The sequence below is a fragment of the Malus sylvestris genome, chromosome 12 (assembly GCF_916048215.2).
Source record: "Malus sylvestris chromosome 12, drMalSylv7.2, whole genome shotgun sequence".
Taxonomy (NCBI): Eukaryota; Viridiplantae; Streptophyta; class Magnoliopsida; order Rosales; family Rosaceae; genus Malus; species Malus sylvestris.
The window spans coordinates 3,138,422-3,163,834 of NC_062271.1; the positions used below are offsets into that span (position 1 = coordinate 3,138,422).

Consider the following 25,413-nt stretch of genomic DNA (forward strand, 5'->3'; position numbering starts at 1 on the left):
TAAAAGAAAAAATGGGTACCTGTGGACCCGCCCGAACCGGCCCGTTTTAACCGGGCCGGGTAATGTCTGGTTCCTATACAAGAAAATCCAATCCCCACCCCGTCCCGGCCCGTTTCGTTTAAGCTCCGGTTCCTACAAACTTAGGTTCGGCCCGGCTCGCCCCGGCCCGTGCCTAGCCCTAAGTCAGACAAATCCAAATGCCTCAAATAATTGAGTTCATAAAAATAAATTTAAAAAAAGAAAAGAAAAGTATTTCTCCTCTTTTCACACATCAAATTGAATCATCACTCTTGCCAAATCCCACTTCCAAATTAAATTGCTAATTTGAAGGTTTAGTGAACTAATTACAGCAATAAACAATATATATAAATGATGCAAAGCAAGTCAGACAAATCCAAATGCCTCAAATAATTGAGTTCATGAAAAAAGATTTCCTTTTTTCACACATCTAATTGAATCATCACTCTTGCCAAATCCCACTTCAAACTCAAACAAGTTCATAAAAAAAAATTGCAAAAAAAACCCAAATAGGATTCAAATTTAAAATGTTACCCACCCAAGATCGAGACATTTACAAATTAACAGTTCACCAAATGGTCCAGAAGCACCCCAATTGACTGAAACACCCAGAATCAAATAGCATGGAAACTATCTGCCTTAGGGTTTCAAGAAAAATGGGGAAAAAGAGCTCCAAAACCCAAAAGGAAAACAGAGCAATGCCTCAGAAAACCCAGGTGGGAGGAGAGGAGGGTTTCAGAAGGAAAACCCTAAAGAGACCCTCCCCGATGGAGTTTTTCACTATTGCGCAGCTATGACTCAAAACGCTTCCATGGGTAAAAAGGGGAGACGATCTTAAGGGCCACGCTTAACAAGAACAAACAAATATTGCAGAACAAGCATTTAGATTAAAAGTTGCAGAATTTGAATGGAAGAAACCAGAAGACCCAAATGCCCAAGAGGGCAGAGGAAGCGGATGAGGAGCGGAAGGTGGGAATATATAGGGGATGCGGCCTTTGTTCATTTTCTTGTGTGTTGGTTGGGCTTTTTGGTTGTGAGTAGCAGAAGACCCAAAGACTTGGAATTTGAGTGAGGCCCAAAATGTTATAATTTCCAACTTTTGTTGGGATGAGATGTTAGAGATTTTGGGCCAAACAAGTTTAGAATTTCATTTGAAGTCGGTGGTGTCAGCCCAATTATCATCTATAGCTTAAAGAATAATATGAATGTTAGCACTTCAACGAGAAATTTATTAGCGTGTCTAAAACACGGCCTAGTACATCAAATCTTAATATAAGTGGTTGAATATTTGAAAAAAAAATTCAACTACTTGTATTATAACACTGTTGTATTGGACTGTGTTCCCGTCATATTAAAAAGTCTTTCCACTTCAACATACTAAAGTATATGGCTAAGGAGATTGTCAATAACGGTTTCCTAATTTTATTTTAAGAAAAACTCTTAACAAAGTAAAGAATCCGCCACTTAGTACTACGGTCTAATGGTATTCCTCTTCACTTGTAAGTGAGAGGTCTTAGAATCGATTTTTGCCAAAGGCAACTTTAAATCACATTATTGTTAGCACATTGTGAGGCTAAACCCACCTCCTCTCCCTTAATGCATATAATATCGTTTGTAAAAAATAAAAATAAAAATCAAGTTCTTTGACTAACGTAGCATGTTTTTTGTCTGATTAAATGCTAGCTAGTTTAAACTCGTAATTTTTTTCCCTTAATATACGCCAGCCGACAATAGCTTAGTTGTTTGACTTGAAATTATCTGACTGAGATGTTCAATTCCACACATGTTTTACTAATTATTATATATGACTAATTAACCTAATTAGAAATATTATTTTTGAGTTGATTAAGGATAAGGGTGAATGTCCTCGAAATTTCACAAGTAATTAACAAATTAAAATAGAACGAATTAAATTAAGGTCAACATTCTGTTATGTAGAGGTCAATTGTACAATTGATTATTCATTTCCCGCGTCGTATAGGACCTAATGATGATAGTCCTCACATCAATTTAGTCAGAAGTAAACGATGACCAATTTTTTTAGCAGCAAAAACTGATCACAAAGTCTCTTTTTTTTAGACAAAAAGACATAACTTTTGACCAAGTCTTGAAAATAAAGAAAAAGAAAAAGAACTCGAAATAAAACAAAAGTGTACATAGTATTACCGACATATTTATTTTTATTTTTCACACATATTTTTAATATGTGATCATTAAATAGAATGAATTGAAAAAAAATTAATGATACAAAATTAATAAAAACATGTAGAAAATAAGAATGAGTGTCAACACTATTTAAACAGAAATGCATGGATGCATGCATTATCCTATATGAATTTTCCGGGTTGGGAATGTTCATATTTGACGTCAAAGCATTCACATAACTTGAATTCTATATTTTCAAATATCAACTTCTTGACATGCAAGCCAAGCTTTTTCTTTGTCTTTGCTTGGAGGTAGGTGTTAAGGATCCTCCTTGTAAGAGGGCCAGGCCTAGGTTGGTTCCAATCAGGTATCTCAGCTTGTCGTTCGACCTTCAACTTGTTTACTTTCTTAAGGAGTTGTAGGATAACAGGGTCCTGAGTGGAGTCATGTACCACTAAAGTTTTCTTTCGTAAATCTCCATCTCCTCTTGGAAGTAGGAAGGTTTGATCAAGAGCATGTGATTTTTCCCTGGACTCGCCGTACTGACTTCCAAGGTATGTCTGTCGAAACATCTCTGAGTCCCTTATACCTTCGTGTTTCTCTAAGACTTGTTGCCCCTTCCCCAAATTAGTAGCTGGCCTGGGACATAGGAGGGGACCGAGTCTTTCAGAGACCCTTGGGTCATTGATCTTCAAGCTTACATGGATGGGATTGTCTCGACGTTGCTTTAGGAAGTCTCGATAGTTGCGAAAGACAGCTTTCGATCCTTCCACTCCTTCTGTAAGGAGGTGTCTTCCTCCACTCCTCCTGGTTTGGGTCGAAGCAGTTGGGTTGATAGAAGTCTCATGTTGGCCGCCATTTTGATTAGCAGCTCGCTCCTCAACAGGAATACCCATGTCAATGGCAAATGACCCTCCGTGTTGGAGGGCACCCAGTTGATGGTTGAGTTTCACAGGGGTGATGAGCTCGTGTGTTTTAGTATATCTAGCCTCGTGGAACATCTCGAAGACCTTCTCATACTGCTCTTGGAGGATCTTATTCTTCATCGCTATCTTGTTGTTCTGAGCCTCCAGCTCATCGACTTTAGCCTGAAGAGCAAACTTCTTTTGTTTCTTCTTTCGTTGCTTCACACCAGGTACAAGAAGGGTGTCATTCTGTGTGTTGTGGCTTCCTTCGCTCCCCATGTTAGAAAAGGATTCATGGTCAAAAAACAGTGTACGAATGGTGAAAACCAGCTTAACAAAGCTTAAAAGAATGGGAATAAGTGTCGTTCCCACAGACGGCGCCAAATGTTGATGCACAAAATCAGTGAGGACTTTATAACAATAGAAAGTGTTAAGTTTGTGACCTTCGCTGGATTGCTCCGGTCACTAGTGTGGATAAGTATGTAAATGGATAAGGACAGGGAAGAAAACACAAGATGTACGTGGTTCAACCAGATTAGCTATGATAGGAGCATATTTATGCGACTTAGTTGGCTTGTTCTTGTGCATTTATGTCGTGTTTCCTTAGTTATTTTAATGTTTAAAGTCATTTTCGTGTGTTTTCAGACTCTAAGTACAAAGTATGCAAGAAGATGCATTTTGGAGGCATTTGGAGCATGTTTCGGGCTTGGAATGGATAGCAAATACATGGGCCAAGTGGATGGACGAATTTGAGAACTAAAGAGGCCAAGAATATGAAGAATTATGGTCCAAAAGATGAAGAAAACAGCCCAAAAATCTGTCACCCCAACTTGCATTCCTTGCCATGCAAACCACATAGAATTCCCTTTGGATTCCATGCCATGCTTGATCATTCTTGTCCCCTACATAATTTCTAATTTCATGCTTCAATTCATTTAATTATTACACTCAATTGCTTGATACCTCTTGTTCCCTTCACTCATTAGATTTTAGACAACATTTACATCCATTACATGCACCAATTGATGCTCCATCATTCACATTTGGAATCCCATGCCTTGTGTACCACATGTTGCTGCACCTTTGACCCATTTATTGACACATTTTCACCTCCCTTTCCATCTCTATGCAATGTACACAATCATTCATGCTCCCTAGCTTCAAGACCACTCAATTTTACCCTTCACACTTTGCATCATCACTTCATTTTCACCCTTGGACCATTGCACACCACACACACAAATTGCCATGCATTTCATCCTTAACCTAACCTGATTTTCTAAGGTTTTTGGGGCCTATAAATACATGTTTACACCCCTTGGCAAAAGACAATCCCCCATATTCATCATTTTATCACAGAAATTCGTCCATACACACCCTAGGAAGCAAAACACCCCAAAAACACCATTCTAGTGCCTAGAAAACATAACAGCCACTCCACCTTCTTCCACCCTCTTTGCCTAGTTCTCCACCACCTTCCAACCATCAAACACTCTTCCACACTCACCCTAAACCCCTCCATATCATTCCCCATCCATTCTACACCATAAATCCACCCAAAAATCTGTCCACAAGCTTCATGCCGCAACAAGGAGGAAGGGAGATCCATTGATGCACTTGCTTTCCAAGTTGGAGCATTTTAGGTGCTTTCTTTCCTTTGATTTTAATGTCTAATTTTATGTATCTTTGTATTGCAAGAATGAGGAACTAAACCCCCTTAGTTGGGGGGTGATTCGAAACCATGTACATGCTTGCAATATGATTTGATTACATTCAGTTGTTATTTCATAAGTTGCGGATTCAATTCGTTCATCTACTTGATTGATAACTTATTTGTGTATGTTGATTGAGAGTGCACGCTTAGTTTTCATGCATGAATATGATGCTAGATTATGAGGGAGTTTCACCTAATAGTTACAATCTTATAATCACAAGTAGTGAAGGTCGCTTGAAAACGATCGCGTTGAATGAATTCTTGGCACTAGTTTCATGCTCATCATAGTAACGAATGCCTCGTCAACACTTATAGTTCTCATTGTGCTTCATGATTCTTGATTGTATCTTTATTGTGCTCATCACGTAAGGAACCTTTGAGGAATGCTTTGAATTGTTGTATGCGCTTTTCCATCCAATTCATTAACTTAAGGAGAACTTGAAGGTTAATTTAAGCGTATCTAATTAACTTGGGGTGTTGAGTTTCATAATTTATTGAAAGAACAACTGAAAATCATTTTGTTTGCAAGTGTGTCATGTGTGGAGAAGAACCTCCTAACTAGCCTTTTATCCATCCTTTTCATCCAAAAACGTTTTACAATCTGTTTTGTTTTAAAGTTTCTGTTTTGTTTTCAATTTTCGTCCAAAACAAATCCTCCTTTATTTTGAAGTCTTAGATTAGTTAGAAAGTGTTTTGATTTGTGTTTCTAAGTGTTTTGATTCAAGTTTTCATCCAACTTCGTCCCAACATATTTTAATATTTATAAAATCATTTTTATGACACTTGTTTATACCATACTTGACCAATCCCGAAACTACTAAATACCGGTCAACGTTATACCGTCAAGGACCCTGAAGAGTTTCCCTCTATGGAATGAGACTGTTTAAGCTTTTTGGTTGTCAAACAGACACAAAATTCTCAATTGTACCCTTTGTTTTGTACCCAAAGCTCATTTTTGTTGTAGTGTATGCCGTGCTTCAACTATTGTATTTTATAGTTGGGAATATAATTTACATGTACTTTAATTAATTATGGTTACTAATTAAACAGAGGCTGCCGGAGAGGCGATCCATGGAGATCCGAAGCAGTGGTTCTTTTTCATCCCAAGACAAGAAAGTGAAGCTCGAGGAGGGAGACCGAGACAACTCACAACAACTGGGTATTGGAAAGCAACAGGATCTCCAACCACTGTTTACTCTTCCAATTCCAAACACTATCGTGCCATCAGCCTCAAAAGAACCATGGTTTTCTATACTGGCAGAGCTCCCCATGGAAAGAAAACGGAGTGGAAGATGAATGAAACAAAGCCATTGAAATTCATGCAAATGATAATAATCAACCATCAATGGCCGCCTCCTCACCAAACCCTAGTACTCCTACTCCCACGGTACATACGTAGTAATTAATTTCTTAGCTCAAACTTAACATCGTTTTTTTTTTTAAATTCACATATTCAATTATTTGCAACACAATGATATAGGTTTTTTGACGACATAGTTTGACGAAGATCTACATTTATTGTCCGACGTTTATGTGTTTGTGTATATGTATAATATTTGAGAGATTACAAGTGAATGATTTTGTCCACCAGCTACAAGGCCACACAGTTTTTAAGCGACTTCTTTGATGGCTTACGGCATTGAGTTTTCAGTGCAGTTAATTAGCATCTAAACCAATTTAATTAACAATACTTCATAATTCATATTAATTGTTATGTTGATATCACTGTTCTAACAATCCCCGCCTAGCGCCACCTAGGCCCCGCCTAGGCGCTAGGCCCCAGCCCACCGCCCCGATTAATGCCTAGGCCCCAGCCCACCGCCTAGACCACCTAGGCACCCGCCTAGACCACCTAGGCACCCGCCTAGCCCGCCTAGACCCGCCTAGGTTGCAACTCACTTAGACAGAAAATACATAACTTTCATTTTGCATTTTGTTTTTTTCCAATAAATTGTAAGAGACTTGTTGCATACTTGAATGAACAAACATTATATCCTTATTTCACATGTTTTCATTATGTTCCAAAACTTCATGATATATATGCATTCTATTTTGTAGTTTATGATGAAATTATATATATTTCAAGTAGAAGTAGACACTTATTTACATGAAATATGATAGATTTACTTAAATCCGCCTAGACCGCCTAGGTGCCTGCCTAGGCCCCGCCTAGCCGTCTAGGCGCTAGGCCCCAGCCCGCCGCCCGACTAGCGCCTAGCGACTTTTAGAACCTTTGTTGATATATGTTGGCATGTATGCATGCAGTTAAGGCAAGAATTCAGCTTATGTCGAGTATACAAGAAATCGAAATGCCTTAGGGCATTTGACAGGTGACCTCCAGGGATTGAGATCACAAGAAACCCTAACTTAAACATTCAAGCAGCTCCTGCTCAGACTGCAGATCATCTGGATCAGGGTTTGACAACATCGAATAGGAACCCTCAGAATATGGAAGGGAGAACAAACTCAAGCTCACCGGAGAGTTCATCCTCAGGAGGCCATGGCTCTCAATCCTCTCAACCAGAACAAAGTGGGACTTTGCCAATGGCCGTTGATAATGAAGCTATTTGGGATTTGGATCAATTGATAATTTTTTTGCTTTAAGGGGTGGATAGGAAGAAATACTAAGTAGTACGGTATTACCACGTTATCCAAAATCCTTAAATAGAATGTCTAGCTACTAAGCAAATAAACTAGTGCGCGTGGAATCATAATCACTCGTATGTACTTATGTAGGGTTTAATCGCTCTAAGGTAGAGTTAATTTGTACTGGACTTGGGGAAGAAAAGCCAAATTCAAAGGCTATTGTTCTAGACATGTCCTGATCACAAGCTTAACCTAAGCTTGATCCCTTTTGCTTCCTTTGTAACAAACAATTGGGTTCTTTCATATGTTTGTAAATTTCTTGGACTACTATTCTGTATAACCTTGAAAGTTTGCAGAAGTGATATTAGAATTTATCACCTGTTGTTGTCATTGAAGGCCAATTGATACAAGTAATTCACTATTAACTAATTTATATATCAACTGCACAAAACTGATATTTTTCAATTAAAAGTTTGCTTCAATTTTTTTTTGGTTCGATCATTTTTGCATTTCTATTTTTTCCCATGCATTCCTCCATTTTTTTTCTAACCTTTTAATTGATTAATTTAAAAGAGATTCAAAGGACAAAAACAAGAGGCGCAGTGCAAAGAAAGAGAAAACGAAAGTGTAAAAATCACAACTTCTTTGTCTACTGAGCAATGTGTCAAACTCTTTCAAAATGGTACCATGCAGAATATCCTGCGATTATAAATATATGTATGCTAGATTGACTAGTCAAACTCACCAGTCAACTAAGTACAGATTTGTTAGTTAGGCAAACACAAATCTAGCAACCAAACTTAGTTTACTATAGGTTATCCTAGTCAGTAACTGCTCAGTTTGTTATTCATACTCATGCAACGTAAACTTAAGCACAAACACACATCAAATAACAAGCCATAGAATGCATGTATCATATGCTAATAAATTAGATATGTGGACAAGTTTAGGTAATAAAGAACATAAGAAATTTGACCGGAAAACCCACCTCTAGGTTAAAAAAATGGAGACTCCACGGAGTCTAATCCAATGGTGCAAATAAGATTCATACAAGGTACCACATCAAGCAGCTCATTTCCTAGATCTAATCTACGAAGCGGCTTTACCTTTGTGCAACCTTACTCTGCATGAGATGGAGATATCATCAGTCTTCACAAGAGGGCAACCTCATCCCTTGAGCTCATCTTCTTATGGCACATATTCTATGCATAATGGTGTAATGATGAAGATGATATGTAATGTGGATTCAAATGACAAGTTAGTTTCTCCAATCAAATCAAATGATTGAAGGAAGAAACTAACGTAATAAAAAAAACTAGGCTAAATGAAGATTTGAAACTTCAAGCAAGACCATGAAAACAATACAAACCTATTTCTCAATGATTGGGTGCTTAATGCATGAAGAAAGGTTTGGCAGCTAGGGTTTCATAAATGAGGAAGAGGGGAAGCTCACGGCTTTGAGTGCACTCTAACTCTTAAGTTTTTACAAACTAAACAACCAAAGAACAAATGAGACCTAGCTAGGGTTTTAACAACAAAAAAAACACTTGTTTGTTTTCAGCTAGCAAGGACAAGGACACTTGTCAAGCCATAAAACGATATAAGCATATCAAGGGCTAAAAGCTGGCTCTCAACAAAAAGGTGTCAGTCAGCACAGAATTCACCTTTATAAATATAAGTGGTTCTGCAACATTGAAAAGACCTTCAACTTAAAACACAAACACATTATGCTCAAATCTTTCGCTCTACGCAAATCTCTCATACTCTGAGAAAACATAATTGATGACCAAGTCTTTTTTTTTAACAAAAAAAAAACATAAATGATGATTTTTTACAGCTACACTCCTTGATCCTATATGAATACAATGAATGAGCTCGATCTTCAATTTAAAATATTTACACTTGTGGATACCACAAATTCTTATGTTATACTTAATGAAAGTATAAATAAACTCTAAGTGTTAGTGAATCTATCATTTTCATGGGATACACATTCTACGAAACTAATTTCAACGATCCAACCGTCAAACTTGTTTATATATGTTTCGAGATCGCATACGCCAAAAATTGCAAAAAACAAACATTCAGAGATCATGTAAGGAGACAAAACTTTTTGACGGTTATAAACGAAAAATCATGATTTAACGGTTATTTTAACTCCGATTTTGATGATTTTTTACAGCTACACTCCTTGATCCAATATGAATATAATGAATGAGCTCGATCTTCAATTTTAAATATTTACACTTGTGGATACCACAAATTCTTATATTATACTTAATGAAAGTATAAATAAACTCTAAAGGTGCATTTGTTATACATAACAAAAAAAATTCGAATCAGAACCCTCTATTAAAATTAGAAATCAGTATAAGACAAAATTTAAATGCACGAATTGCTAGCCAGTGCTATTTGAATGTACCATGCATGTCACTCACAATTCTAAACTTAAGAAAACACTATTTAACAAATTAAAAGGAGGCGCGCGTGGGATAAAAGGGCAGTATCAACATAGACGCGGGGAGTTAGAAAAAAAATTAAGAATTAGTCTCTCCGTCCCATTCCTTCTCCCTATCCTTCTCCCTCTCCACCTCCATCTCCGTCGCTGCAATTAGACAGACCGACAGCCTCCTTCCGGTGGAAATCAAAACCATCGTCAAAGTCAAATCCTAAAAAAGGTTTTTCCCTCCTAATTGTCATCTTCAATTTACGTTTCTGATGGATAAACCCATCAGTTTTCTGTGTAATTCTCTTAGGGTTTTAATTTTTTTTTTTCGATTCTTTTGCGAGTATATTGTGGGTTCTTCCCCTTCTAATTCTCATCTGCAATTGTTTTACCTTCTGCGGGGTGGGGGATGTGGCTGGGTACTATATATGGATTGGTGGAATCAGGGTTTAATTATTTTCAATTTTTTTACTGGAATATATATATATATATATATATATATATATATATATATCTCTCTCTCTCTCTCTAAATTTGTTCAATTTTCCTATACAGAGGGCGGTTACAAGGCTGGGCTTATATACTGAAGAATCTGATTATATTCTAGGCTAGCTGCTTTCTTTGGTAAGGTATGTTGTTACACCATCACCCTCAGCCTATCTTATTCATTGTTTGATTGTTGGTCCTAATGAATGTTGCATGTAAAATTAAATTTGTAAACATGTAAACAGGGAGTAGATACTTTATATGCCATGGACAGGGAATGGATACGAAATCCGAATCGAGTGAGTAGGGAATATTTAAATGGGATTTCAAAATTTTTTAAAAGTGCAAGCAAACATGTCAACGCTGAGGGTTATACTAAGTGCCCATGCCAGAATTGTAACAACTGTAGATTGAAGTCATTGAGAGAAATTCAACAAGATTTGGGTAGATATGGAATGTCATTCAATTATACTACATGGACTCATCATGGGGAACGATTGAGAACTGTTTCAAGTTGTTCAAACCCACAACCAATGTCGCGACCTATTACTGAAATAGGAAGTGATAATGATCATGTAATGAATGTAATCAACGATCTTCATCCACACACGCATGTTAGTCAAAACAATGCGTTGGAGGAGGATGATAACACAATCAGCAATGATAATGTGGAAGTGGATGAGTCCAGCATGCCTAGAGAAGAACATGAAAAGTTTGAGAGATTATTAAAACAAGCTCAACGAGAATTGTACCCTGGGTGTGAAGGTTTCTCTGTACTAACGGCAATTGTGGAGTTCATGCATGGCAAGGTCATGTTTGGAATGTCCAACACATGCTATGATTATTTCATGGCACTTTTCAAACGGATGCTTCCGAAAGATAATGTTTTGCCTCCATCACATTATGAAGCAGATAAGATTTTGAAAGATTTAGGGTTAGGGTGTGAAAAAATTCATGCCTGCAAGTATGATTGTGTGTTGTTTTACAAAGAAAATAAAGCGTTAGATCAGTGTCCTGTTTGTAATGAGCCTAGGTATCATAAGAGTTCTCCGGACAAGAAGCGAAAGATTCCGAGAAAAGTGCTACGATATTTTCCACTTAAGCCAAGATTGCAACGGCTGTACATGTCAGTGCACACGGCCAATGATATGATGTGGCATAAGGAAAAGAGGGTTGATGATGTCATGCGACATCCCGCTGACGGAACTGCATGGAAAGAGTTTGACAATATATATCCTGACTTTGCAGCAGCCCTCGGAACGTGAGGTTAGGCCTTGCCACGGATGGATTTAATCCATTCAATAATATGAGTAAACCTTATAGTATGTGGCCTGTGGTGGTTGTTCCATATAATTTGCCGCCTTGGAGATGTATGAAAAAAGAATTTTCCATTATGACATTGCTAATCCCAGGTGATAAAGCACCTGGAAGAGAAATCGATGTGTATTTACGATCGTTAATTGATGAGTTGAAAGAATTATGGGAAAATGGTGTGCCGACATATGATAAGGCTACTAATTATGTGTTTAACTTACGTGCGGCATTGATGTGGACAATCAATGATTTTCCAGCTTACGCAAATCTATCGGGATGGGGCACTAAGGGCTATAATGCATGCCCTGTTTGTAATGAGGACGGAACATCAGAAAGGTTCAGCGACAAGATTTGTTACATGGGACATCGACGGTGGCTACCTTGGAATCATGCATGGCGGGATAACAAAGACTCTTTTGATGGGAGAACTGAATATCGTGCTAGACCTCGGGAGTTCTCAGGGGAAGAGATTTTAGCACAAGTTGCTAATTTAAATTTTGGTCGGATGGGTAAACATGACAACAATCCGGACAAGAAAATGAAGAAAACGCCTGAGCATCGAAATTTGTCGAAAAAAAGTGTGTTCTTCGAGTTGGAGTATTGGTCAAAGTTGAAAATCAGGCATAACTTAGATGTGATGCACATCGAGAAGAATGTTTCTGATAGTGTTGTTGGAACAATACTGGACCTAGAAGGAAAATCTAAAGACACGCACAAAGCTCGCAATGATTTGATGAACTTGGGCATAAAAGAAAATTTGTGGTTAGAGTGGGACGGGAGTAAGTGGAATAAAGGTCACCCGTTTTATACCGTGGAACCAAAGTTCCAAAAAGAATTCCTTGAGTTTTTGAAATGGGTAAAGTACCCAGATGGATATGCAGCCAGTATCTCTCGAAATGTGAAAGTCGGTGAGAAAAAGATTTCCAGATTGAAGAGTCATGATTGCCACGTGTTATTGCAGCGACTTATTCCCGTGGGTATTCGAAAATTTTTGCCGGAAAATGTGGTTGAACCGATCATTGAATTATCGAGCTTCTTTCAGCAAATATGTGCCAAAACGTTGTGTATGGTAGACTTGGAAAGGCTGAAAGAAAATATTGTGTACATATTGTGCAAGCTTGAACAAATATTTCCCCCTGCATTCTTTGATGTAATGATTCACGTCATGATCCACTTAGTAGATGAAGCGATACTTGCTGGGCCTGTTAATTTTCGGTGGATGTACCCTATAGAAAGGTAGCAATATTATTCTCCCATTTAATCTCATTGTTCTTATGAAATTGTAAATTTAAATTGTAACACTTTAATTTCTTTGCAGACTATTGGGAAGGTATAAACGCTATGTGCAGAACAAAGCACGTCCTGAGGGATCTATTACAGCGGTATACCTTTCAAATGAATCCCTCACTTTTTGTGGGATGTATCTCCGTAATGTTGAAAGTTCTTTTAATCGACGTGAACGAAATATTGATGGTGGCGTGCAACTAGAGAAGCTTTCTGTATTTGCTCAAATTGCAAAACCGTTTATGGGTAGTTCAAGTGTTGAATTTACTAGTGCTGACATGAAGATAGATGAGTGGTTTATATTCAACAATTGTGACGAGGTGACACCATTCCTTGAGTAGGTGACATATTCTGTATTTACTTTAAGTAGTCTTTTTTCCCCACTCTAATATTTATTTGACTTATTAAGCAGGGAACATGAGGAAATAATAAAGCGTGAAAGTAGTTCAAACGTGGAGCAAAGACACAAAGATAAGTTTCCTTCTTGGTTTCGTGAACATGTAAGTCGAACTTTGTAGTTATTGTAACGTGTTGCATTATTTTAAAATAATTTGTGCATAACATTGTCCATCATATTACTAGATGAGGAGCTTGGGAAAGGAAAAGTCACCTTTATATAATGATGACTTGTTTGAGTTAGCGAGAGGTGCTGTGCGAGCTGAAACATATCAAGGTTGTGTTGTGAATGGGGTTAAGTTTGTAGTTGCCGAACGAGATGATAGATTAATCACTCAGAATAGTGGGGTGTATGTGCCTGGAGATGTCGATACTGGAGAACTAGAATTTTATGGAAAGTTGACTAGTGTCATTGAATTGTTATATAGACAGGGGTATAAAGTGGTGTTATTTAAGTGCCACTGGTTCAATACAGACCCTTCTAGACGAGGGAGTATAAAGCGCGACTACCACTTAATATCAGTCAACACAAACATTCGTTGGTATGATAATGATCCTTATATTCTTGCCACTCAAGCGAAGCAAGTGTTTTATGTGGCTGATCCTAAGGCAGGTACTGGTTGGAAAGTAATTCAAAGAATTCAACATAGAAATGTATGGGATATTCTGGAAAAGGGGAACTCTGAGGGTGATAATAGTGATGATGATGTGACATACCAAGAGAACTCTTCATCAGACATTCCTGATATGGCACAAGTACAACACATTGATGAAACTCTGACTTCGTACTGCTTGGAAAATGTTCATCCAGTTGCAGTTGAGATTGACTCCATCATTATAGATCTTGGGGCTCTTCCTAGAATTGATGAAAATGAATTCATTTACAATTATAATGAAGAAAGTAGTATAGATACTGATGACTACATAAGCAATGAGGAAAATAGTAGTCATGGTGATGATAGTTCAAGCAGTACTATTGATGACGATAGTGATCTAGATTATTAGTAAGTCAGTATTTAGTTTGCTCATTGTGTTTTTGTCTAAATAATTTCGTCATTTTGTATATGCATTTTCCTTACCACATTAATTTGCTAACTTGTTTGTTTGTTTTTGTATCCGTTTTCCATGTTTTTATTGGAAAATGAAATAATTGTATTTTCTTTGATTGAATCGCATATATGGATGAAAAACATGTTCTTAATTGAACTATTTCATTTGGGTTCGAGTTTTATGATCTAGGTTTCCAATTTTTGGTTGATTTGGCCATCCATTTGTATAATATTGTTGAAAACAATGTCCTTTGACTTTAATTCCAGATTTCCACTGTAATTTTTCGATATTGTGGTCTAGGTTTGACATATTTGTTTTTCCTTTCTATAACACTTGCAGGTTGTCTATGGCTCAGTGGAATTCTGGGCTAGATGGCTTACAACTGGTATCAACACGACATGGAGACCAATGTGAGGATCATTCACACCAGGTAATTTTGATATTTGAGGATTAACTTGATTAGTAGATGTCTATATCTTCTTGTTTACACTGATAAAGATTATAAACAATGATGAATTAGAATGCTTTAAGTATAGTTTATTTATGTTTCCAGGTGCATATGCTTATGTTCTACAGTTATAACCTACTTAGCTAGGTGATTGGTATTGTTATGTTTATATAACTTATAGACCTTTCAAGGATTTATATGATCTACTTATCATGCTGCCTTGTTTACAGAGTGTGATAATCATGTTGCCGTGCTGTTTATAATGTTTATCTTGTTGTTTACAGTGATGAATGACATATAAGTAGTTGATGCTAACTTGATTATTACATGGTATCTATTAAACATGTAATTTTGCTAGGTTGTGATGCTGCATGGCGTTGGTAAGTTAACTTGATTAGTAGATATCTTTATCTTGTTGTTTACACATTTATGGTTTCATAAGTTATTTGTTTAGAAATACCACTCTAGTGTGGCCTTGCGTTCCTTAATGTCAATGATATTTAGCACCCTTAACGTTTGCTAATCAAGTTTTTTAATTTGTTTTTCTTCTACAGTTGTTTGATACTGGAATGTTTCATGATGATCCTTATCGTTTCCCGATTTCATGATGCTGCATATCAACTTGATGAGGACTATAGTGAGAATGGTGATACTTAAGGATATTTTATCTATATTATAGTAATCTCGAAATGAAAACATAGATATTTTTGGATTTTGTAACTACACCGAATTGTGAACCTTACATTAGTTTATATTACATGAATTTTGTGTTGTTCCTACATTAATTCTTGATTCACGCCCCTTCTCGATCTCTTAAGCTTGCTTGTTTGTGATGGTTAAAAATATTATTAAAAATTAGAAAATATTGGACTTGACATGTTTTGTCGGCACAAAATTAATTAGCCGACAAATGTTTTTGTTCACAAAAGATTCAACCAACTAATTATTTTGTCTACACAAGTAATTTGAGCCGACAAACCAATTTGTTGTCATAGGACTACGTAGCCGAAAAACCATTTTGTCACGACAAGATTACTTAGCCGCCAAAATGTTTTGTCGCGACAAGATTACTCAGCCGACAAAATATTTTGTCGCGACAAGATCACTAAGCCAACAAATAACTTCATCGCGAAAAAACAACCTATGCTGACAAAATATTTTGTCGCAATGTTGTTTTGGTGACGGGCATAATTTGACGGCTGAGATTTGTCGCCTTAAAAATGAGCCGACGAAATATCAAGATTTGTCGAGAAAGATCTTGCGTGACATGCTTTTAGCGACAAAATTGCCGACAAAATTTTTCGTTGGGAAAGGCTCTTTGCCGACGAATTTTGACTTTTGCCGACAAACTATTTTTGTCGGCAAAGTGGAAATTTCTAGTAGTGGTAGTATTATCGACACACTCATTTTTACTTTTCACGCAAATATTTAATTTTTTATCTTCAGATCGAATGAGTTCAAGAAGATTAATGATAAAAAAATTAATAAGGACGTGCAGAAAGTAAAAATGTGAATGTAGCACTATTAACAGAAATGAATGCATGCATTATCCTATATGAATTTTCCAGGGTTGGGAATGTTGATATTTGACGTCAGGGCGTTCACATAACTTGAATTTCTATATTTTTAAATATCAATATGTTATTGACATGTTTGGATGACTGGGTCATTTGACACATAAAATAAGCTAGTCCCTCAAGGGAGAGTATGTAATAATTCAAAACTGATAAATAATAATAATAAGTGGGTTTTATAATGTCATATATTGTGTGATACAGTAAAAATGCAATTCTAAATTATACAATTGAAATTAAACAAATTTTTATACAGTTGAAATCAAACCAATTTTCTAACTTTATAGCTCGTTCGTAATTTCCTATGCATATAATAAATATAAAAAACTAAAAAATTATAATCACAATTATACACCATTTTATGTGGCTTGTCACGTTATATATCATTGCTTCACTTATGAATTCATGTGAGGTCGTTATATATTAAACTTAATCTGCCTAGCTAGCCACATTTTTAATATTAGGCAGAAATATACATCTTCACGTATTTGCATGTCATGACTAAAACTTTTGTTGCCCAAGTCGGGTGAGGAAGGAGTGGGGACCTGATGTCGCCACTCGCCACTGTAGGGAAAGCAGCCCTTCGTTTCTTTTATCAGTTTGGTAGGGAAAGCGGGCAGCCCTACGTATCTTTTGCCAATTCGAAGCTTCGTATCTTCCAAACATTTCTATATGCGCGTTTCTTTATTTTCTTCCGCGGTCAAATTTTGAAAAGCTTCTGTGTTGTTGCGGTTTTAATTTTTCTTTTTTATGAGACTTCGATTGTTTGAATGACTGAAAGACAATATTGGAGAAACATACTAACGAAGGGTTAGTTCGGTTGTTTAACACAGAGGAATGAAAAATGATGGATTCCACATTGGGTATATAACAACGTAACATACAATTAATACATGAAAGATTTTACTCCTAATAATATCGAGACATTTTGTGATACAAACCTAACACTTGGTAATAGGTGGTTAAATTAGAAAAATACCGATAATATTAGTGATGAATCATGCTAGACCTAAAAATTTATCAAGAAATTGGGAGAAGTGAGTGTGTGTTTTCTTTCTCATTAACTGAATTATATAGAATTAGAGTTACTTGGAGACTCGGAGACTAATATTTACAAATTAACGTAAAGAATCAAGGAAGAAGTTACAGTACTAGTAAAACCATGTCATGCATGGACTATTGGACGGTTAAGTTTTGTCCATGTTCTGAAGGGTGGCAGATTGTGTGCCCACCTGTTAGTTATGATATCCTTCTCATCTCCTCCTATTTATACTATCATGATTAAACCACATCAACATTTTATATTCTTATTGCTTTTTGTCTTATTATTTTTATAAAAAAAATTTAATATAAAATATTGACATGATTTAAGGGAACTTTAACGAAAAGCACCCGATACTGTTCACTTTAACGAAAAACCACATTTTTACACTAAAAAGTCAATCCTTGTACTATTCACTTTACCCTTTATTTTGTCCTTATCATTAAAACTCAAAGTTTTCAAACCATTTTTATTAATTTTCCTATAATTTAATCGTAATTGCACAAATAAAAAGAAATGAGAATGACATCATACCATAAGGGCAGATAATCTGCCTCTGTTCTGAAGACATTTCAGCGAGGTCTCGAGGAAACAGTAAAGTTTTGTCTCATTGCGCGTGAAATCCCATGATTGTCACTGTAGTCTGCAACCCTAAACGGTTTTGACTAATTGACTTTAGTCTTCCTCAGAAACCAAACAGACTTTTATATAATCTCTCTAACCTTCTTTTACGATTGAAAATTCAAACTCAGATTCGATCAAATATTTGGGGGGCCATGAGTCAATTGGTATTATCTTAAGGGACTTGGATTCTCTGCCCTCCCATTTAGGTGTCATTTCCGTGCCCTCCTGTTTTGTGTGGTCACGGTTAAGCCACGTCAATATTTTATATTATTTTTTTATAAAAATAATAAAACAAAAATAAATAGTAATATAAAATGTTGACGTGGCTTAACCGTGACCACAAAAACAGGAGGGCACGAGAAGGGCACAGAAATTGGAGGGCAGAGAATCCAAGTCCTATCTTAAGCATGCGCCCGAATCTTTGCGACAGATTTGTAATGTCGGTGTGGGAATAGTGGTTTACTCACTGTTTGTTTAATTGCCTTCAAATCAAGATAGTTTATGTCATCGAATAAAATATGGTCATGTTGCACTCATTAGAATGAGCGGTTTACTCATTATGTTTGTTTAATTGTCTTCAAATTAAGATATGTATATGTGTTTGGGCCCAAAATACTAGTTTGGGCCGAACTTAGAATTGTTTTCGGCCCGGAAGCATTCCTCAGAGGTCGGTCGTGTCCTATCAGAATGGGTAGTTGAATCTTGATACAATAAGGAGTCTTTGCAGGATGAGGATGCTGAAACTTGGGAATAAATAAGGCCTGATAAGGGGATGAGTTCAAAGTCCTAATAGGAGTAGGATTGGTCGAGATAAGATTGGATCGGGGTAAGGAGTCCTAATCTGAGTATAGTTTTGATTTGATCAGAAACAGGTTTGCTATTATAAATAGAGGGAGGAGTGTATCATTTAAACCTTCTCCAATTCAATACACAAACTGCCCTGCGCAAATTCTCGCTCTACGCGAAACCTCTCAACAACCTTGAGATTTTTATTTTATTTTTCGCCGACACATCTTCAGTTTAGATAAACAACACTATGAAGGCAATCAGAAAACATCTTCAGTTTGGATAAACAGCACTGCGTCGAGGCTGACTGGTTATCTATCCAAGTCCCGGTCGAGAAAGACTTTCGGGTCTTTATTGGCAGAGTTCATCTCATCAGCCTTTTTGGCGAGGTGAGGTGTTACAGTTTACCAGGGCTCGGCACATTGAATGCCGAGTTGTTTTATGATTGGATACTCACAAGTACATTTTAGAGTTCGGCACGCCGATGGCCGAACTACATTCACCATTAAGACATTTATCTCTTTCGAGTATCTGTGTCCGTATAGTCTAGTACCTATTCGGCGTAGTTACATTTTCACGACTAATATAACTGAAACCGAGCCCGGCACCGACAATTCGTGAACTTCGCAGAACTAGCAGCCTTGTTTTCAGGCTCTAGAACCTGAAGGTCGAGAGTGTTCCTTCCTCAGCCGCAATCGTAAGATTGAGAAGTCAACCGCGCACTCAACGCAACATCAACCCATTTTACTCATCGACCGAGCTTGGCCGACAAGTTGGCACACCCCGCATCAACCGAAAGACGTAGTTAGCTCACTAGTTACTTGGCTTGCGCGCCATGTAGGCTTGGTAGTTTTTAGGGTCAACATTTTGGCATGCCCAGTGGGACCAAGTGCTAAAACTACGAAGTTCATGACCATCGAGACACAATCGGTTAAAAAGAAAACAATCATGTGAAAGTCAACGACTGATCTGCCAGTTCGGAGTCATGGACAAAAAGTGTCACATGCGCGAAATCCACTCGTTGCTCTGACCCTTGAGACTGCAAGTGTGACACACCGAGAAAATGAAGTTTGTCTCGGTACCCAGTCCCGAAATATAGAAGTACCAAACTGAACCACATGCGTTTTCATTAAAGGAATAGTGGATGACTGCGACAAAAGCGGTGGTGAAAGCTTTGACCCTCCAACTAGGTTGTTTCTTCGAAGACGACTTGACGAGCAATCTTGGCAGGTTGAACAGACAGTTATCCAAAAAATGAACAGTTTGCTCAAGGTAATATAAAGTAATGGTGAGACATACACCCAATTGCTCGAATTATTAGTTAGCAGAGTTTTCACAAGGGGACCTGCTGATCAGTCTCGACAATTTCCACTAAAAAGTAATCCGCTACAGGCCGAAGTAGGATCTACTTGGCCCAAAACAATTGACTTGGAAAAAAATGGAAGATCAAGTAGTAGGTCAGATGGATCCAACTAGAGAGTGGAAGTAGCATCCGTCAATATGATCGAGGTTCAAAGGATGATCAATTCGGCCATGAAAAAAGGGCCGAAGTTCCCGAAATTCATCCATCCATATCCAGCTTATGTGGAAAAATTTGAATATCCTAAAGGCTTCAAGATCCCAGATTTCAGCCTTTTTGTTGGAGAATCATCCTTGTCTTCGTTAGAACCAGTTCACTGCGCAATGCGGAGATGTCAATAATGATTTCCATAAACTGCGCTTGTTCAACTTTTCGTTGACAGGCTCAACATTCTCATGGTATATCAACCTCCCATCTAATTCCATCCAAAGTTGGGAAAAGCTGGTCGAGAAATTTCACGAACAATTCTATTGGTCGGGTATGGAAATGTCAGTTTCTTCATTGGCTAGGATGGCTCAAGCATCTGATGAGTCACCAATGGACTATCTTACCAGGTTTAAATCAGCTAGGAATTGGTGCCGAGTACCTCTGCCCGAGGTCGAATTTGTTAAGCTTGCTCTGAATAGGCTAGACATGGAGTACAAAAAGAAATTCCTAAGGCCAAACTTCTTAGATATGTACGAATTAGCCCAACATGTCGAGCAATATGATTATTTGCTTCGAGAGGAAAAGATCTCAAATTCCTCATCCCAAGGAACGATTTACAAAAATCCCACTGTCAGCTACGCATAGATGATGCGAGAATTACTTGACACACAAATTAAACCCTCTTTTTGACAATTGTAGTATAGATGTAAGTAGGGTATCGTTCTAGGCCGGGAATTAGGAGGGATTGCTAATCTATTCTAAATTAATTTAAAAATATTAAACAAGACTCAAGGACACAAAACTAGGCTAAAAACTCTAATAACTCGAAACAAACTTAGAATGACTCAACATAATGAAAACAATCAATTTAGACACTAGGAACTGAAATGGACGGAAATTGAATTAAAAGACTAACAACAATGAAAACTAACTAAATAATATAATTTAATAATGGGGGGGGGTTTGGTTTTGACGAGAAGTAAATTAAACTTAAATAAATTACAGAATTGACAAAAGCATGAATTAAGGTGAAAGGATAGGTGACGGACTAGCTAGAGGGTTCTTCTCCACACATGACACATATGCAACCTAAATTGATTTTCAGTTGTTCTTCCAATAAATTGTGAATGACAATGTTCCAAGTTAATTAGGTCCGCTTAAATTAACTCTTAGATTTCCCTAGATTCATTGGATTGAATGGAATACGCATTACAACCAAATTATTCCTCATCAAAGTCCCTAACTATGGAATACGCATGATAGAGACATTCAACAAAGATCATTAAGTTCAACGGAAATCATAACATTGACTAGGCATTCATAACTATGGAATACGCATGTTAATCCAGCCTAGAATTCACTTAACACGATTGTGGATAACAACCTTCACTACTTGTGAATATAAGTTCATAACGATTAGGTGAAATTCACTTATATTCTAGCATCAAATTCATGCATGTAAATTAAGTATGCATTCTTAATCGACATACAAAAATAAGTTATCAATCAAGCAGTTAAGCAAATTAAATCACAACTGAAGGTAATCAATTCATATTACAAATATATTCATGGCTTTGAACTTCCCCCTAGCTAAGTAGGGGATTAGTTCCTCATACTTGCAATTAAACAAAAACAATTGATATTAAACATAGAAAAACAAAGTAGAATACACCTAGAATGCTCCAACAACTCCAATGGAATGGCTAGCACAACTCCAAGCACTCCTCCTTCTTTGCAAGCATTGGAACTAATGTAAATGTGTATGAATTTCTGTGTGTTTTGAATGAGGTTGCTGCCATGGTATTTATAGGAAAAGGATGGACTTGTTTAACACAAAATTCTGGTGGAATTGAGTAGGTGAGCAAGGCAAAGAGTGGGAATTGTTGGTGGGTTAGGTATTGAGTCATCCATTCACATGTCATGGTGAGTTAAGCATTGCATCATCCACTCACATGTCATGGTGATTTAAGCATTGCATCATCACTCAAATTTCTGGTGAAAGTGAATCAATGCCCACGGCATTGAAGAATTTCTTGGTTTTGAGTGAAGTTTTGGTCAATCCTTCTAGAAATTTATCCCTTCTTGCAACTTGTATTTGTTTCACCAGATTTTTAGCATGTTCATAGCCTCTTTTGTCTTCAAAATCGTCCATCCTCATGCCTCCATGCTTGCACAATCCAATCTTGGCCCAAAAATGCTCTAAAATGTTCCAAATTGCTTCTTTTTGCATACTTTGACACTAAAACCTGAAATTGCACAAAAATAACTTTAAACACTATAATTATCATAGTTTAGCTAATTAAAAGCAAGAAAACAAGCTAACTAAGTCGTATAAATATGCTCCTATCAATTTCCCCCACACTTAGCTTTTGCTAGTCCTCGAGCAAAACAAAGAAAACAAGAACAAGAAGTAACAAGAAAAACATTAGCTTCCCCCTATGTGACCCTCATAGAATTTCATTCGAGAACACAAATCAACAAGAACCATAGCTGGCACCAAACAAGCTAATCCAAGTTCATCTTCCTTATTCAAATATTAGCAGTAATCTTTGAATCATCCTTGAAGTGTAGTGTGTGAGATAGCCATGCTAATGCAATTTCAAAATTTTTATATTTTTAAAATCATCATATGCAAACTAGCAACCTTCTCACGGGATATACACTCAATCACACATGTGTTTAGTTTAAATGTGTTTCGCTCAAAGAATCAAATGTGAAAGTTCTACCATAAGCTTGCATAAAGATCACTTCTCCACAGTCATAATTGCAAAACTTAAATCAAGAGGACTTTTATTGGATGTAATGAGGTTTAGGGAGAGGGTTATTGAAATGAAAGAATAGGTAAACACAAGTTCCAAGCTACATTGCAAGCAATTCTTTTCTTTAGATTTATAAGAACTCAACCTTTCCAATGATTCTTTTAGCACCTCCAACCACACCCTTAAACTGAAACTTGAACAACTTTTTATTTTCTTTGTGTACAATCTTTCTTTTTCTTTTTCTTTTCTTCTCTTTTCTCTTTTTTTTTTTTTTTTTTTTTTTTTTTAATACAAACATGAAATACCCCCACACTTATTCTTTTGCCAAACACCTTCAAAGTACTTCACAAACGTTTCTCATAAGACAATCTCTCATTGCTTGCTTGGAAAGGGTAAGTTAAAAATGTTTCAGGTATAAGGGTAGACATATCTGGTGATAAGAAATAAAAGGCTCAACAAATACGGCTCAAATTGGCAATCTAATGATATCATTTTTCTTTGGGACACATGGTTATTTGGGCCATAGTGGTAAACCTAATGCCTCTATCATTTCCAAGTTCATGCAATCAATGACAAACATTTCGAAAGATCGTTACGCAAGTTCTAGAGATGTATCTCACATAAGTTCATCACACATAAAAAAAAAATAATAGGAGTGTATGAAAAATGCACACACTTTTAATAGGCTCAAAAACTCACATAGGATGTATATGGTCACTAAATTCACATATGAAGCTTTAAGTCATGCTTTAGTTTCACATCAACAAGGCTATGTGCATTTGGTTTTTTCAAAGATGATCAAACATGTACAAAACTAACAAGAGAATTAGGAATTTCACAAAACACATGTTAACTAAGTTCTTGATGATCATGGTTCAAATTTGATCCAATTATATCATTGGGTCGGGAAACTAACAAAAATCTAATTCAAAACAATAAGGGAAACAAGACAATATTTTTGGATTTTTAAATTTTCCGATTTTTTTTTTAAAAGAAAACAAAACTAATTAAGAAAACAAAAAGCAACAACATGGAAACAAATGAAACTCGTTCGTAGTTGAAGGTACAAAAAAATTTCAATTTGGTCATTTTTTATACTCTTTACCCCCAAACTTAAACTGGACATTGTCCCCAATGTCAGAAAACACTATAATGCAAATAAAAATAAAATAAATAAATAATAAGAAACAAAATAAAGCAATTGGACTGAAAACTTCCCTAGTTTGCAGTAAAACCAAGCGATGACCCCCCCAAGTTAAAATTCTGCAATCAACTTCAAGGGTGGAAATAACCAAAAATTCCTGCAAAGAAAAGAAATAATTCAGTTAAGTAACGCAAGAAAATGTAAAAAAAAAAATTGCAAACGAAAAATTGAAAATCACGATAAAAGACAATGAATAGAACTAATAAGTGATCATTGGTCGTGCTTGTTGACTTTCCACAGCTTTCCTCTTGAACTGGGTGACACTTAGCTTTTTACTTGCAAGTGATGATTTGATGATATTGTACGGCGAGGCTTTGCTCTTTGGGAATGTTGCAGTTCCTTATTTGTTCTCCAAGCAGATGTGGCAGCTTCTCTAGTTCTTCATCTCAGACTCCTTCTGCTGGGATGATTGTGCAAGCTGCATTCTTCTCTGCTTGTTTCTTCTGCACATTGTCTCCACATGCTGCTGGTATCATTTTCGCTTGCCTTATCTGTTCTTCAGGTAGATGTGGCAACTTCTTTGGAAGTACATCAGCAGTGGAAGACGAGTACTCGAGAGCAATTTCTCCATGTCTTGCAGGTTAGAACATAGACAAGGAAAAGGACATGGAGAATGCATGATATGAGATACTCTTGCTTTCAACCTTTATGATATGAAATACTTTTGCTCTGGATGGGTTGTTTGCAGGGGTATCCCAGGGAATGAGGAATACAGAGTGACTCGAGAGGGTTCTTTGGGAATGCATTCTCGGAGATGAAGAAGTGCTGAGAGGGTGTGCCTTTGCTGTGGAAGGCGAAGGTAGATACTTATGGGACTTTTCTTCACAACCGGAACTATTCTTTCACTCATTGTCGGCAGCCGGTGGATGGATGAATAGTACAAATTATGCGCTTTCTGACAAAGCTGCCCGTAATTTCCGCAAAGCTGCCAGTTGCATGTGACGAGTGACGACACGTCTGGACAAATTGATCTTTTGAAATCCGGGGTTCGGCTCGTGGTTTCTGAGCAAGCCCATTTTTTTAAGAAATGAAACGCCTCTTTTGAGAAAAGAATCCGGCTTTTGAGAAATGAGCCCCGACTCTTCGATTTGCGAGAGGACGCTTCTCTGAGGAGCGCCTCTTTGA

General features: G+C 36.9%; 1 protein-coding gene, 1 long non-coding RNA gene, 1 other non-coding gene and 1 pseudogene across 3 annotated transcripts; 2 read left to right on the plus strand and 2 right to left on the minus strand.

Annotated features, from left to right (window-relative positions):
• Positions 1–374: 374 nt before the first annotated feature.
• LOC126594666 (small nucleolar RNA Z266) lies at positions 375–475 on the minus strand. The gene has a single exon (XR_007613389.1). It is a non-coding gene; the product is annotated as a small nucleolar RNA Z266 (small nucleolar RNA).
• A 3,145-nt stretch (positions 476–3,620) lies between these two features.
• LOC126594326 (NAC domain-containing protein 90-like) lies at positions 3,621–7,758 on the plus strand (annotated as a pseudogene).
• Positions 7,759–9,922: 2,164 nt separating this feature from the next.
• On the plus strand, positions 9,923–14,299 carry LOC126593613 (uncharacterized). The gene is made up of 7 exons (XM_050259712.1): positions 9,923–10,046; positions 10,370–10,438; positions 10,546–11,519; positions 11,552–12,850; positions 12,933–13,235; positions 13,311–13,398; positions 13,481–14,299. Exons 3-7 carry the CDS (start codon positions 10,567–10,569, stop codon positions 14,297–14,299), a joined length of 3,462 nt encoding a protein of 1,153 aa, XP_050115669.1. The 5' UTR covers positions 9,923–10,046; positions 10,370–10,438; positions 10,546–10,566.
• Positions 14,300–21,853: 7,554 nt separating this feature from the next.
• On the minus strand, positions 21,854–24,842 carry LOC126592004 (uncharacterized). The gene is made up of 2 exons (XR_007612565.1): positions 23,377–24,842; positions 21,854–23,326 (listed from the first exon to the last, which is right to left on the minus strand). It is a non-coding gene; the product is annotated as an uncharacterized LOC126592004 (long non-coding RNA).
• Positions 24,843–25,413: the final 571 nt, after the last annotated feature.